Raw genomic sequence first — 16,377 nt, forward strand, 5'->3', positions numbered from 1 at the left:
ATATCCTTTCTTTCTTTCTTTAAATTCTAATTATTTTTTATTTTTTTTTTTTTACCACTTCTGTAGAGGAAGAAAGAAGGATGACTCGCATCTACACCAACAGACACTGGGCCTTTATTGGCCACAGCTTCTTTCAGGACATCTTCTCTGCTATAAGGAAGTTCAGTGTACTTTGAACATGTGGCAGCACGGTATTTTGAGTCATATTGACATTTCTGATCCTGCAAAAAGAAGTATAAATCAGATGAAGAAGTATACTTCAACTCCTTTATAAATCACCAGTATCCTAAGCCTGGATTTTAAATATGTCTTCTTTCCTTTCTTTAACTTTTTCATGTGTCTAAGCCTCCTTCCTTTGCAAATATTCCAAATCCTAACAGTCCCGGGTTTCAGCAATAATGGAAGAAATACAGAAACTATTCTATTCTTTCAAATTGTGAACATCCTCATACATGCAAAACTTGCCAGGAGAATGGCCCCTGAGACTCTGAGGTGGACTGTAGGGAAATATTACACAGAGATAATAAACTCTAGATGAGAGCTTTAAAATATTTTTGATGCCTGCAAGATGATCTGCAGCTAAAATGATGGTATATAAAGACCATATGATATGGGAAACACAAGTGTATTTCAAGTGGGAAAAGGAAAGTTACAAATTCATGTTTGTTGTATATACAACTATGTTTTGTATTTATTTATATTATTTATTTTTTTGAGACAGGCTCTCACTCCATTGTCCAGGCTGGAGTGCAGTGGCATAATCATGGCTCACTGCAGCCTCCAACTCCTGGGCCAAGTGATTCTCCCACCTCAGCTTCCTGAGTAGCTGGAACTGCTACTCAGGTGTGCACCACTATGCCTGGCTAATTTTTTTGATTTTTAGTAGAGGTGAGGTCTCACTATGTTGCACAGGCTGGTCTCAAAACTCTTGAGCTCAAGCAATCCTCCCACCTCGACCTCCCAAAATGCTGACATTACAGGCGTGAGCCACCACACCTGGCCAACTATGTTTTTTAAGTGCTTAACAAGAAAATAACTTGAAAGAAATAAACCAAAACAATAGTGGTTAAGGTAGAAGGTTTTTGAGTGATATTTTTATATTTTTAAAATCTTCTGTAACATGGACGCAATCCTTAGGTTATCGTTATATCAAAATGTATAATGAGTTTGCGAGGAAGAGAGAGCATTATTTAGCTTCTCAGTGGGTGGAAGAATGATGTGGTTAATGATCTGAGAATAAGGTTGAGCATGGGAGGCTGCAGAAGAAAAAGTTTAAATACAGAGAAATAATTTTAAGGATAGTTTGCTTAAAATCTGTTTAATTTTGGGATGGAGTATTGCTCCGTTGCCGAGGCTGGAGTACAGTGGCGTGATCTCGATTCATTGTACCTCTGCCTCCTGAGTTCAAGCGATTCTCCTGCCTCAGCCTCCCGAGTAGCTGGGAGCACAGGAATGCGCCACCATGCCCGGCTAATTTTTGTATTTTTGGTAGAGACAGGGTTTCACCACGTTGGCCAGGCTGGTCTCAAACTCCTGACCTCAGGTGATCCACCCACCTCGGCCTCCCAAAGTGCTGAGATTACAGGCGTGAGCCACTATGCCCAGTCATTAAAATCTGTTTTTAAGCATGAATGCTACTTGCTTATTTGTACTACTGATATATTAAGAAGAGTACTTCATCAGAAAGAGAACTCTTGAGAATTTAAGAATTTCTCTTCAGGGTCCTCTCTCACACACAATACTGCTTCTCAAGCAATTGGCATGGTGGCAAGCCCAGTGCAGTCAGTCAGTGGATAACATGAGATCATGGGGCAGCACAAAAATTTGCTTAAGACGCACCGTGGCTTTGTAGGGATAGGAAGCGTCTGAGTCGATGCCCTTGTTATCAATGATGTACTGGAAAGCTCTTGTCATGAAGCCACCATTGCAGCCTTTGTTTCCATATTTTTCAGTTGAGCAATCCACCAGGTTCTGGGCACTGAGAGACACCAGCTTTCCTGTTTTCAGCTTCAGCTGTGCTTCCAGGGCCCCCACAGCACTGAAAGCCCAGCAAGCACCACAAGAACCCTAAAACAGATACAAAGTCACAAACGCAAATCACAGAAAATCATTAGGAATGACTTCCATAACCCAAACTGGACAATGCTCAGCTACATCAGCTCTGTCCCTAGTTCCCAGAAAGAGCTCCCCCACTAGTTTCCTTCTGTCTTTAACAATGGAAATGAAGACTAAATTTAACTCGATTGTTATCTAGGCAAGGTCCAACCCTGATAGAGATTTGCAATCAGCCAAGCTCAGAGCATAATGGCCATATTCAAATATACTTAGAAACAGTATTCACTGAGCATGTATCAAATTGCACCTATTTTCACCCGTAAGTAAGGGAGATAGTTGCCTACAGTAATGAGATTTTGAGAGAGCTAGGACGATTTCCTTGACCTAAAATACCCTTTCTCCTGTCAAATGATGCCTGAAACATAAGTTTAATACTAGGTTGGCATTTTTCAAACCTTTGTTATCTTCAGAATTTTTTTGATCAAAAAATATTTTACGAGGAGGCATAAACAAACAAAAAAAGGCAAAGCTGATTTAGTTTTAAAAGGGGCAGAGTGTCCACAGCCCCATCATAATTGTTTTCTTTCTCTCTCCTTCCCTCCTCCCACCTTGCTCTCCACCCAAAGGAAGCAAACTGACATTGCTTTTGATTAAAGCAAAATTGTTCATTAAAATGCAAGCACCCAGAGAAAGGAGCTCATTAACTTACTTAGAGTTAACATCTAAATATGTGGTTTATTGGGTCTTCTAAAGCTGTTATTTAGAGAACCTCGGGTAAGAAATCCAAAACTAATTGAAAGGAAAATATGTAGGTGGAAAAGAATAAGAGATTAGCAGTATCATTTACTTCTTTTTTTTGTTTGTTTTGAGACAGGTTTCCCTCTGTCACTCAGACTGAAGTGCAATGGTGTGATCATGGCTCACTGTAGCCTCAACCTCCCAGGCTCAAGCGATCCTCGCATCTCAGCCCCTCAAGTAGCTGGGACTACAGGAGCGCACCATGCCTGGCTAATTTTTATTTTTATTTTTTGTAGAGACAGGGCCTCACTATGTTGACTAGGCTGGTTTCTAACTCCTGGGCTTAAGCGATCCTTCTGCCTCTGCCTCCCAAAGTGCTGGAATCACAGATGTGAGCCACTGTGCCTGGCCACCATTTACTTCCTAATAAATTTTTACTGTCTTCATCGATCACAAGCTGGGGTAGCTGCTCAGAATGCTTTGATTCCTCTCACTTACCCTGACCTCTACGGGGATACATGTGTTTTACCTCTAACTGATTTAGGATTTTTGCAATTTTTTAAAACAAGCAAACTAAAGGAAAATACAACAGCATAGGAACAATAATTTTACAAGGCACATATTTCATATTCTAACGATGCAAGACTGGCCATGAATTAACTTGAGTGGCTCAATTTATAGACCACTCTAGCTCTAGTTCTTTCTTCTCCTTCAACTTTGAAATTCACAAGTGAAATGGAGAAACTTCCTGATCACCAGGGCTCTCTCACGCAACACTGCTTCTCAAGCAATTGGCTTATTGGAGAGTCCAGTGCGGTCAATGCGCAGCGTGAGCAATAAAAGTCTGTGTTAAACACCTATTTGCTTAGTTCAGTGTTTGTCTAAGTAGGTGGCTCTGTGATCACTTAGAAAAGCACTGTGGGGACTGAACACGAGGGCTCATGCCTATAATCCCAGCACTTTGGGAGGTGGAGGTGGGAGGATCACTTGACCTCAGGAGCTTGAGACCAGCTTGGGCAACATGACAAAACCCATCTCTGCTAAAAATACAAAGAAAAAAAAAAGTGGTGGTGTGTGCCTGTAGTCACTACGTAGGCTGAGATGGGAGGATCACTTGAGCCCAAGAGGCAGAGGTTGCAGTGAGCCCAGATCGCACCACTGCAGTCCAGCCTGGGCAACAGAGGGAGACCCTGTGTCAAACAAAACAAAACAAAACAAAACAAAAACCACTGTGGAGAATCCAGTTGTCCCTCAGTATCCACAAGGGATTGGTTCCAGGACCTCTGAGCATACCAAAGTCAAGAATGTTCAAGTTCCTTTATAAATGACTGAGTATTTGCATATAACCTACACATCCTCCTATGCGCTTTTTTTTTTTTTTTTTTTTTTAAGACAGGGTCTCACTCTATCGCCCAGGCTGGAGTGCAGTGGCAAGATCTCAGCTCACTGCAACCTCTGCCTTCCAGGTTTAAGTGATTCTCCTGCCTCACCCTCCCGAGTAGCTGGGGTTACAGGCGCCCACCACCATGCCAGGCTAATTTTTGTAATTTCAGTAGAGATGGAACTTCACCATGTTGGCCAAGCTGGTCTCAAACTCCTGACCTCAAGTGATCTGCCTCCCTTGACCTGGAAAAGTGCCGGGATTACAGGCATGAGCCACTACGCCCGGCCCTCCCTTATACTTTACTTACTTTTTTTTTTTTTTTTTTTTGAGATGGAGTCTCGCTCTGTAGCTCAGGCTGGAGTGCAGTGGTGTGATCTCAGCTCACTGCAACCTCTGCCTCCCGGGTTCAAGTGATTCTCCTGCCTCACTCTCCTGAGTAACTGGGATTACAGGCGTGTGCCACCAGGCCCAGTTAATTTTTGTATTTTTAGTAGAGACGAGGTTTCATCATGTTGGCCAGGCTGGTCTGGAACTCCTGGCCTCAGGTGATCCGCCCGCCTCAGCCTCCCAAAGTAGTGGTATTATAGGCGTGAGCGCCTGGCCTATTTTTTATTTTCATTTTTTTCTGGATATTTTGGATCCACGGTTGGTGGAATCTGCAGATGTGGGACCTGTGGATATGGAGGGCCAACTGTATAAATAAAATATAATATGTGATCCTTGCCCTTAAGGACTTATAATTTAGTTGGGAAGACAAGAATAACAAAAATAATTAGAAAGTAACACGTGGGACTGTAAGATTCACTGTCAAATTCTGTAGCTAGACTAAGCACTTAAAGAGCTCTACCTAGGGTTCAGAGGCTTGGGGTGGTAATACTCACTTGATATTTCACTTCAGTAACACACCCTTTCTCTCTCCAGTCCACAGAATCAGGCAATATCCGATTAGGGTTTGACTTATATGTGATATTTCTCTGCCACTGGCTGGGAACTCTCAGGGAACTCATCAAAGACATCACTTCTTCACTGGTCTACAAAGCAAATATACAGTCAGGCATCGTTTAATGACTGGAATATGTTCTGAGAAATGCATCATTAGGTGATTTTGTCATTGTGCAAACACCATAGTGTGTACTTACACAAACCTAGAGCGTATTGGCTCCTACATACCTAGGCTGTATGGTAGGGCCCATTGCTCCTAAACTACAAACCTGCATGGCATGGTACTGTACTGGAGGTTGTAGGCAATTGTAGAACAATATGAAGTACTTGTGTATCTAAATATATCTAAACATAGAAAAGGTACAGTGAAAATACAGTATAAAAAGTAAAAATGGGGGCTGGGCATGGTGGCTCACGCCTGCAATCCCAGCACTTTGGGAGGCCGAGCCGGGTAAATCACCTGAGGTCACGAGTTCGAGACCAGCCTGGCCAACGTGGTGAAACCCCATCTCTACTAAAAATACAAAAATTAGCTGGGCGTGGTGGTGCATGCCTATAATTCCAGCTATTTGGTAGGCTAAGGCAGGAGAATCACTTGAGCCTGGGAGGTGGAGGTTGCAGTGAACTGAGATCATGCCACTGCACTCCAGCCTGTGCGACAGAGTGAGACTCCATCTCAAAAAAAAAAAAAAAAGTAAAAATGGTACTTCTATATACTTCATTTACTATGAAAGGCCTGGAGTTGCTCTGGGTGAGTCAATGAGTGAGTAGAGAGTGAATGAATGTGAAGGCCCAGGACATTACCGTAGACTTTATAAACACGGTGCACTTAGGCTACACTAAATTTGTTGAAACATTTTTCTTTCTTCAATAATAAATTAACCTTAGTTTAATGCAACTTTTTTACTTAATAAACTTTTATTTTTTTAATGTTTTGTCTCTTATAGTAACCCCTTAAAATACAAACACATTGTATAGCTGTACGAAAATATTTTCTTCTTTATCGCCTTCTTCTATAAGCTTTTTCTATTTTTAATTTTTTAAAAGTTTTTACACTTTTTTGTTAAAAACGAAAATGCAAACACACACACACACATTAGCCTAGGCCTGTACAAGATCAGGATCATCAGTATCATTGCATTCCGGCTCCACCTCTTGTCCCACTGGAAGGTCTTCAGGGGCAACAACATGTATGGAGCTGTCATCTCCTCTGATAACAATGTTTTCTACAGGATACCTCCTGAAGGACCTGCCTGAGGCTGTTTTACAGTTAACTTTTTAAAAGTATAAGTAGGAGTACACTCTAAAATAACAATTAAAAGTATAGTATAGTATAGTATAGTAAATACATAAACCAGTAACATAGTCATTATTATTAAGCATTTTGTACTGTACAAAATTTTATGTGCTATACTTTTATACCACTGGCAGAGCAGTAGGTTTGTTTACAGCAGCATCACCACAGACAAGTGAGTAGTGTGTTGTGCTACATTGTTATGGTGGCTACAACATCACTAGCTAGGCAAGAGGAACTTTTCAGCTCCATCATAATCTTAAAGGACCACCATGGTATATGCGGTCCATCAGTGGCCAAAATGCATATGACACATGACTATATATCTCTTTCACTTATATCCTTCTTTCTTTTCTTTTTTTTTTTTTTTTTGAGATGGACTTTCACTCTTGTTGCCCAGGCTGGAGTGCAATGGCGTGACCTCGGCTCACTGCAATCTCTGCCTCCTGGGTTCAAGCGATTCTCCTGCCTCAGCCTCCCAAGTAGCTGAGATTACAGACATGCACCACCACGCCCAGCTAATTTTGTATTTTTAGTAGAGACAGGATTTCTCTATGTTGGTCAGGCTAGTCTCAAACTCCCGACCTCAGGTGATCTGCCCACCTCGGCCTCCCAAAGTGCTGGGGTTACAGGCATGAGCCACTGTGCCCGGCCTATCCTACTTTCTAATATCCTAATAACTGTAACTGTGAATATATTTAAAAACTGCCATGGAATAAAAAAACTGAGAAAAACCAGTAATAGTTGTGACCAACACAGGTTCCATTAGGATCTGGTGGGGTGAATTATCTGGGTTTGTTTAGTTTCACACTTGGCACTATCATCCCAGTTAGGCACCCTCATGGGGAAGGAGGAAAACAGAATGGTAAAAACTAGAAGTTACAGGGAGGCAGATTTTTGTTTCAAAGCAAGGCAGAATTTTATAAAAGGGCTGCCTAAAAAGTGGACTAAACTGGTTTCCCATGTGAGAAAGAATTACAAAAGAGATTCCTGCATTTAAGAAGGAATTTAGTCTACCTAGGGCGTTCCCTTCTTCACTTTGGCAACAGTGGTAAAGTTTTGTAGGACAGAACAGAATCTGAAAACCAATAGGGGATTATTTGTGATATTAAATACCCACAAGCTCCCATCAAGAAAGCAGATGGATCATACTAAATTGTCAATCTAGACTTAAGTAAGTATGGCAACTTGCTATAAAAGCCTGTCAATAGTCATTAGGTGATACCTTTTAGAGTTTATTAAAAAAAAAAATGGTATTCTGTGAGTTTAAAATTTCCTCTAAAGAAGTGATTTGTTAAAGAAAGAAAGTAGTCAAAATAGAACGAAGTAAGAAATTTCTGTACAAGTTCTTATGTCCTTAAATTCTACTGTTTTCCAACTTCGTACTATACATTCCTTTGTTATTGTTGTTTACCTTCCTTTGTTATTGTTGTTTACCTTCAAATTGCTTTTGGGGAGACAGAAAGGAAATGATATTTACCCAGACATGAAAGTGGGATTCCTTGTAATGTACCTACCATGTCTCCCAGGTGGTTCATGCCCAGATCGTATGAGTGCATTCCCATTGAATGCTCCAGGTTGTGAAGCATCACAAACTTTAGATTCTTTTCCCAGATGAGACGTCGTACTGCTTCTTCATTCTAAAACATAATGAAGGAGAACATAGTCATACTGCATCCTGGACAAATAAGTGTTTGATGATGAAAATGGCATTTTTTTTTTTTTGAGATGGAGTCTCACTCTGTCACCCAAGCTGGAGTCCAGTGGCACGATCTCAGCTCACTTCAACCTCCAATTCCCAGGTTCAAGTGATTCTCCTGCCTCAACCTTCTGAGTATCTGGGATTACAGACATGTGCCACCACGCCCAGCTAATTTTTGTATTTTTAGTAGAGACGGTGGGGTTTCGTCATGTTGGCCAGGCTGGTCTCAAACTCTTGACCTCAGGGGATCCGCCTGCCTCGGCCTCCCAAAGTACTGAGATTAAAGGTGTGAGCCACTGCACCCACCCAAAAATAGCATTTTTGAAGCTTTCTACCAAATGTGGATCTGCCTGAGAGCATGCAAATACATAAATATATCCAATAGAACTGCTAACTTCACATATTAATCTTAATTCTTGCTCTTAACTGCTTTGATGGTTTAATATTATCTTATGATAAACATGAATGTCCTTCTCTTTTTACAATTTATTATTATATTATTATTATTATTTTGACAGAGTCTTGCTCTGTCACTCAGGCTGGATGGAGTGCAGTGAAGTGGCCTGATTACTGCTCACCGTAGCCTTGACCTCCTGGGACCCAAAAATCTTCACACCTCAGCCTCCTGCATAGCTGGGATCACTGGGTGTGTGCCACTGCAGCCAGTTTGTTTGTTTGTTTGTTTGTTTGTTTGTTTTGGTAGAGACTGGGTCTCCCTATGTTGCAGGCTCATATTGAATTCTTGGGCTCAAGCAATCCTCCCCTATCAGCCTCCCAAAGTCCTGCGATTGTAAGTGTGAGCCACTGCGCCCAGCATTTTTTTTTTTTTCAGACAGGGTCTTGCTCTGTTGCCCAGGCTGGAGTGCAGTGTTATGATCACAGCTCACTACAGCCTCAAACTCTTGGGCTCAAACTATCCTCCCATCTCAGCTGCCCGAGTAGCTAGGACTGCAAGCCTGCACCACCACAACCAGCTTATTTTTAATTTTTTTTTTTTTTTTGTAGAGACAGGATCTCCCTATGTTGCCCAGGCTGGTCTCAAATTCCTGGCCTTAAAGGATCCTTTCCCCTTGGCCTCCCAAAGTGCTGGGATTACAGGCATGAACCATGCACCCAGTCATGATTTGCTCTTTCTTTTTTTTTTTTTTTTTTTGAGACGGAGTCTCGCTCTGTCGCCCAGGCTAGAGTGCAGTGGCGCAATCTCGGCTCACTGCAAGCTCCGCCTCCCGGGTTCACGCCATTCTCCTGACTCAGCCTCTCCGAGTAGCTGGGACTACAGGCGCCCACCACCGCGCCCGGCTAATTTTTTGTATTTTTAGTAGAGACGGGGTTTCACCGTGGTCTCGATCTCCTGACCTCGTGATCCGCCCGCCTCGGCCTCCCAAAGTGCTGGGATTACAAGCGTGAGCCACCGCGCCCGGCCTGCTCTTTCTTTTTGATGTTTTACAACTTCGTTACATGTATCTGGGTGTAGGTTTCTTTATTTACCTTCAGCTGTGTGCTTTTGATTGGAGGACTCAGGACCTTTTCTCATATCTGGAAAATTCTCAATCAGTGTCTCCACAGATATTGCTTCTCCACCATTCCACCTAATTCTCTTCTTCAGAAACTCCTATCCGAAGTATTTTGGAGCCTCAAACTCTCTTTCATTTCTCTTACTTGCGTTTTCATATATTTTTCTTTTTATTTCTAGGTGCTGTATTCTGAGTGAATCCCTCAATACTATCTTTCAGATTACTGATTCTATCCAACTCTTTCCAGTCTGGAAATACTTTTGATTTTTATTGCAATGACAATATTTTTTATTTTCAAGATTTCTAATTTATTTCTTGTCCATTAGTGTGCATATTATTCCTTTATATATAGTCTTTTGAAAATTCATTTTTGATTCTATTATTTTAATTTTATTCAGAGTGAATTTACATGCTGACCGACGATTTTCTTGTCCTTCAGGAGATTCATTTACATAGAATAAAATGATGTAGAAGGCAAGGTGGATGGTGCCTCCTAGAGTAGCTGAAGCCAGAGTTTCCAATAAGCTAGAACCCTAGGGAGCAGTCAGCAACAACTCTGTTCTGCCTCATTTCATTGAGCGGGTGAGCCCAGGCCCAGAGGCACTGGGTAGCAAGTCTGGATTCAGTTTTCTTTCCCTTAGAGCAAGGTTTTACTGTTACCCCAGTAATGGACATAATGGGCATGCATGATGGGCTTACTTCCAAACCACAAGATGAGAAACAATGGTATAAAGGCAAACAAATCTAACTAAGTACAAGAAAGGAAAAAAAGAAAAGTGCACTTTGAAATCAATTATAAAGGTAGGATACGAATCAAAAGTCAGGTTCGGCCGGGCGCGGTGGCTCACGCTTGTAATCCCAGCACTTTGGGAGGCCGAGGCGGGCGGATCACGAGGTCAGGAGATCCAGACCACGGTGAAACCCCGTCTCCACTAAAAAAAAATACAAAAAATTAGCCGGGCGTGTGGCGGGCGCCTGTAGTCCCAGCTACTCGGAGAGGCTGAGTCAGGAGAGTGGCGTGAACCCGGGAGGCAGAGCTTGCAGTGAGCCGAGATTGCGCCACTGCACTCCAGCCTGGGCGACAGAGCGAGACTCTGTCTCAAAAAAAAAAAAAAACAAAACAAAAACAAAGTCAGGTTCATTCCTCCTGAGGGATTGGAATTATTAAACAGAGGGATAGCATTCATTTAACCAGATAGTGGTGCTAATTGCACATCTAACTCCAGTCAATCTTGAAATGAGGAACCTGTTCATAAAGGGTGTGGGTGAGGGTGAAATTCATCACCACCAAGGAAACCATATGATCATTTAAATAGATGCAGGAAAAGCATTTGACAGAATTCAACATCCTTTCATAACAAACATTCTCAACAAATTACATGTAGAAGGAATGTTCCTTAACACAAATAGGCCATATATGGCAAGACTACAGCTAACACCATACTCAATTGGGTGAAAATTTAAAGGCCATTCTGCTAAGATCAGAAAAAGATGAGGGTACCCACTCTCACCATTTCTAGTCAATATAGTGCTGAAAATTCTAGCCAGAGCAATTAGGAAAGAAAAATAAATACAAGACCTCCAAATAAGAGAAGGAAGAAGTGAAATTGCGTTTGTTTGTTGATGACATGATCATATAGAAAGTCTTGGCCAGGTGTGGTGGCTCATGCCTGTACTTTGGGAGGTTGAGGTGGGAGGATTGTGTGAATCTAGGAGTTCAACACCAGCCTGGACAACATGGCAAGACCCCATCTCTACAAAAAACAAAAATAGAAATTAGCTAGGTATGGTGGCATGTGCCTATAGTCCCAGTTACTTGGAAGGCTGAGGCAAGAGAATCACTTGAGCTGGAGTTTGAGGCTGCAGTAAGCTATGATCATCCCACTTCACTCCAACCTGGGTGACAGAGCAAGATCTCATTTCAAAAAAAAAAAAAGAAGGTTGCGCAAGGCGGCTTATGCCTGTAATCTCAGCACTTTGGGAGGCCAAGATGGGTGGATCGCGAGGTCAGAATTTCGAGACCAGCCTGACCAACATGGTGAAACCCCGTCTCTACTAAAAATACAAAAATTAGCTGGGTGTGGTGGCATGTCCCAGCTACTCAGGAGGCTGAGGCAGGAGAATTGCTTGAACCTGGGAGGCGGAGGTTGCAGTGAGCTGAGATTGCACGACTGCACTCCAGCCTGGGCAACAGAGCAAGAATCTGCCTCAAAAAAAAAAGAGAGAGAGAGAAAAGAAAGATTCCATCAAAAAACTATTAGAACTGATATATGAATTCAGTAAAGTTGTAAGATGCAAAGTCAACATACAAAAGTCAGTAGTATTTTTATACACTAACAACTATTTGAAAAAGAAATTAGGAAAACAATTCTATTTACAACAGCATTTAAAAATATTTAGGAGTTAATTTAACCAAGGAGTTGAAAAGTTATATGCTGAAAACTATAAAACATTGATAAAAGAAACTGAAGACAAAATAGGCCAGGCGTAGTGGCTCACACCTGTAATCCCAGCACTTTGGGAGGCTGAGGCAAGCAGATCACCTGGGGTCAGGAGTTTGAGTCCAGCCTGACCAACATGGAAAAACTCTGCCTCTACTAAAAATACAAAATTAGCCAGGCGTGGTGGCACATGCCTGTAATCCCAGCTACTCGGGAGGCTGAGGCAGGATAATTGCTTGAACCCCGGAAGCAGACGTGGCGGTGAGCCGAGGATGCACCACTGCACCCCAGCCTGGGCAACAAAAGCAAAATTCCGTCTCAAAAAAAAGAAAAAAGAAAAAAGAAAGAAAGAAATTTAAGATAAAATAAATAAATGGGAAGATATTCCATGCTTATGGATTGGAAGAATTAATATTGCTAAAATGTTCATACTATCCAAAGCAAACTAGAAATTCAGTGCAATTTCTATCAAAATTCTAATGTTATTCTTCACAGAAGTAGAAAAAACAATCCTCATATTCATGTGGAACTACAAAAGTCCTTAAATAGTCAAAGTAATCTTTAGCAAGAGGAACAAAGCTGGAGGTACTACAAAATGCCTGGTTTCAAAATATATTACAAAACTATAGTAATTTAAACAGCATAGTAGTGGCATAGAAACAGACATGTTTACCAATGGAATAGGATATAGAGCCCAGAAATAACCTGCAACTTTATGGTCAATCAATTTTCAGCAAAGGTGCCAAGAACACACAGTGGGGAAAGGATAGTCTGTTTAATAAATAGTATCAGGAAAACTGGCTATCCAAATGCGGAAAAATGAAATTGAACCCTTATGTCACCCCATATACAATAATCAACTCAAAGTGAATTCAAGCATAAACATAAGGACTGAAACTATACAACTACTATAAGAAAGTATAGGGGAAAACTCCACAACATTGGTCCGGACAATGGTTTTTTGAATATGACCCCTAAAGAACAGGCAACAATAGCAAAAATAGACAAACGGGACTCCATCAAACTAAAAAGCTTTTGTACAATAAAGGAAACAATTAACAGAGTGAAAGGATAACTCATAGATTGGGAGAAAATATTTGCAAATCATACATTTGATAAGGGGCTAATATCCCAAATATAGAAGGAACTCAAAGAAACTATCAAGAAAATAACCTTGGCTGGGCAAGGTGGCTCACGCTTGTAATCCCAGCACTTTGGGAGGCCGAGGCGGGCGGATCACGAGGTCAGGAGATCGAGACCACGGTGAAACCCCGTCTCTACTAAAAATACAAAAAAAAATTAGCCGGGTGTGGTGGCGGGCGCCTGTAGTCCCAGCTACTCGGAGAGGCTGAGGCAGGAGAATGGCGTGAACCCGGGAGGCGGAGCTTGCAGTGAGCCGAGATTGCGCCACTGCACTCCAGCCTGGGCAACAGAACGAGACTCCGTCTCAAAAAAAAAAAAAAAAAAGAATGGATAAAGAAGTGTGGTATGTATTGTATTCCATACATAATGGAATACTATTTAGCCTTAAAAAAAAAAAGGAAATTCTGTCATTTTCAACAACATGGATGGGTCTAGAGAACGTTATGCTAAGTGAAATAAGCCAGGCACAGAAAGACAAATACTGCATAATCTCATTTACATGTGGAATCTAAAACAGTTGAACTCATAAAAGTGGAGAGTAGAATGGTGGTTAGCAGAGGCTGGGAGGAGGGTAGACAGGGAGAGGGGAGATGTTAGGCAAAGAGTACAGAGTTTCATTTGACAAGAAGAATACATTCTAGCAATCTATTGCATAGCATGGTGACTACGGATAATAATAATAATGTATTTTATATGTCAAAATTACTGAAAGGGTAGATTTTAAATGTTCTTATCACAATGAAAGGATAAGTATGTGAGGTGCTGAATATGTTAATTAGTCTAATTTAATCATTCTGCAATGTATATTTGTATCATAACATCACATTGTACTCCATAAATATACACAATTATTATTTAATTATAAATAAATAAAAATAAAACTTAAGAGTGTATGACCTAAGAGTGTCATTTTTATACAAAATAATATGTCAAATAAATAAATATATGATGCTAGCTTACAAACAGAAGTATTACATAGTTACAGGACTTAGTTTTTTTTTTTTTTTTTGAGACGGAGTCTCGCTCTGTCGCCCAGGCTGGAGTGCAGTGGCGCAATCTTGGCTCACTGCAAGCTCCGCCTCCCGGGTTCACGCCATTCTCCTGCCTCAGCCTCTCCGAGTAGCTGGGACTACAGGCGCCCGCCACCACGCCCGGCTAATTTTTTGTATTTTTTTTAGTAGAGACGGGGTTTCACCGTGGTCTCGATCTCCTGACCTCGTGATCTGCCTGCCTTGGCCTCCCAAAGTGCTGGGATTACAAGCGTGGGCCACCGTGCCCGGCCAGGACTTAGTTATTTAAAGCAGTAGGGTTAAGGTCTTATCAGCAAGTGTGCTTTGAAATAAAAACAAAAGCCCAAAATGGGAAGTGATAGTCAAGAAACAATATCTGGCCACACTATGTGGGTAATAATGCCTTTTTGCTCCTCGGCCATCCCAAATGTGGCCCTTCCTCAGGAGCTTGTGCTCATTTGCCCTTGGCCTGAGACCTTCACTCTATTATGTATTTTGCTTGCTCCCTGGCTTCCATCAATTCTCTGCTCAAATGGCACCCTTATCCGTGAGGGCTTCCCTAACCCTCCTGTCATATAGATAGACTTCTTACCACCACCACCACCCAGGGCCCTTCCTACTGTCCATGCCTTCCATTACTTTTATCTACAACACTAATCACCATCTAGCGTACTACATATCTGCTTGTTTATTTCCTTATTTCCTGTCTCTCTTACTATAATATAAGCTTCATAACAGGAATTTTGTTTTGATTCCTGCTGTATGGTACCAAGAACAGTATCTGGCAAGAAACAAGTACATAATATTTATTTATTTATTTATTTTTGAGATGGAGTCTTACTCTGTCACCCAGGTTGGAGTGCAATGGCACAATCTTGGCTCACTGCAACCTCCGCCTCCCTGGCTCAAGCGATTCTCTTGCCTCAGCCTCCCGAGTAGCTGGGATTACAGGCGCCCACCACCACATCCAGCTAATTTTTGTATTTTTAGTACAGACGGGGTTTCGCCATGTTGGCTAGGCTGGTCTTGAACTCCTGACCTCAGGTGATCCGCTCACCTTGGCCTCCCAAAGGGCTAGGATTACAGGCGTGAGCCACCACACCCAGCCTAAATATTTACTGAAAACACTGCCTGTAAGAACACAATTTTGAGAGGTAGAAAACAGTACTCCTTTAAAAGCATATCGCTCGAGTGGCAATCCAATCTACCTTTTCCTTGTATTGTTTGCCATAGGTTTTCTTCCAGAGATGCCAGTGGTGATCCAGGGTAGGATCTTTATGCAACTGTGCCACTGCAGAGGAGCACACCAAGAGCACACAAACCAGCCATTTCATTCTGTTTAAGGAAAGGTAACATAGGAAGTGTTGCTATTAGCTGCATATGTTGTGACCGCATGATTTCATAAGAGTAAATAACAATGCAAAGTCTATCAAAGGGACAGACTATTATAAACAGAATTATACAGGAAAATTCCTGGGATATATAGTCAGAGGGAACAGCTGCAGATTTATGTCTGAAATACTACTTCCAATGCTTAGTAGCACTTTAAAAAGTGATTTCCAGGAATTTCCCAATATCTGGTAAACCAAACACATCTAGAAGGTTAGAAAACAGGGACTTTCCAGGATTTTCCAACAAATCTAATCAAAGGAAATCTCTTTCTCTCTCTCTCTCTCAAAAAAAAAAATCATCCTTAAGAGAGACAAACTCTGAAAAATCAGTTTATCTCCTGAATTTTTGAATACATGGGCTCTTCTTAACTGAGCTATTTAAATATCCAGTCTTTACAGATAGTTAAAAGACAATTCTCATCTATTGCTTTCACATCTTTAGGTAGGTAATTTTCCTTTTTATATTTTTTTAATGATCAGACATCTGTTTCAAATGAGGCAATTAACTACTCTTTAAAATACCACTTCTGTATTTAATTCAAGAGACTTCAACAGAAATTCAGCGACTAGCTCCCTCAAACTGGATTCTACTTTCTTTTCCATTTCTTTTTAATTGAAAACATCTGGAATTTTCAACATGCAAACCTTTAAATTATATTCCAAAGAAAGCCATGTTTCAGTCTCAACTTAGATGCTTAGATGCTCAAACAGACATTAACTTTTTAAAAATAGAGAGGAGGCAAATTGAACGACACGATTTTTT

General features: G+C 41.3%; 1 protein-coding gene across 3 annotated transcripts in view; it reads right to left on the bottom strand.

The window, feature by feature from the left end:
- The window catches only part of CTSS (cathepsin S), a 34,948-nt gene that overhangs the window by 18,179 nt on the left and 392 nt on the right, over nucleotides 1-16,377 (bottom strand). Inside the window, exons 2-6 of one of the 3 annotated variants that reach the window (XM_063626145.1) lie at nucleotides 15,432-15,558; nucleotides 7,931-8,053; nucleotides 5,059-5,208; nucleotides 1,840-2,067; nucleotides 56-221 (exon numbers count right to left, since the gene is read on the bottom strand). In XM_063626145.1, the coding sequence (XP_063482215.1) occupies nucleotides 56-221; nucleotides 1,840-2,067; nucleotides 5,059-5,208; nucleotides 7,931-8,053; nucleotides 15,432-15,557 (793 nt within the window). In that variant the 5' untranslated portion in view covers nucleotide 15,558. The remainder of the gene's footprint in view (nucleotides 1-55; nucleotides 222-1,839; nucleotides 2,068-5,058; nucleotides 5,209-7,930; nucleotides 8,054-15,431; nucleotides 15,559-16,377) is intronic. The other 2 variants (XM_063626146.1, XM_063626148.1) reach the window with 2 other exon arrangements.

Source organism: Symphalangus syndactylus, chromosome 12, assembly GCF_028878055.3.
Source record: "Symphalangus syndactylus isolate Jambi chromosome 12, NHGRI_mSymSyn1-v2.1_pri, whole genome shotgun sequence".
NCBI classification, from domain to species: domain Eukaryota; kingdom Metazoa; phylum Chordata; class Mammalia; order Primates; family Hylobatidae; genus Symphalangus; species Symphalangus syndactylus.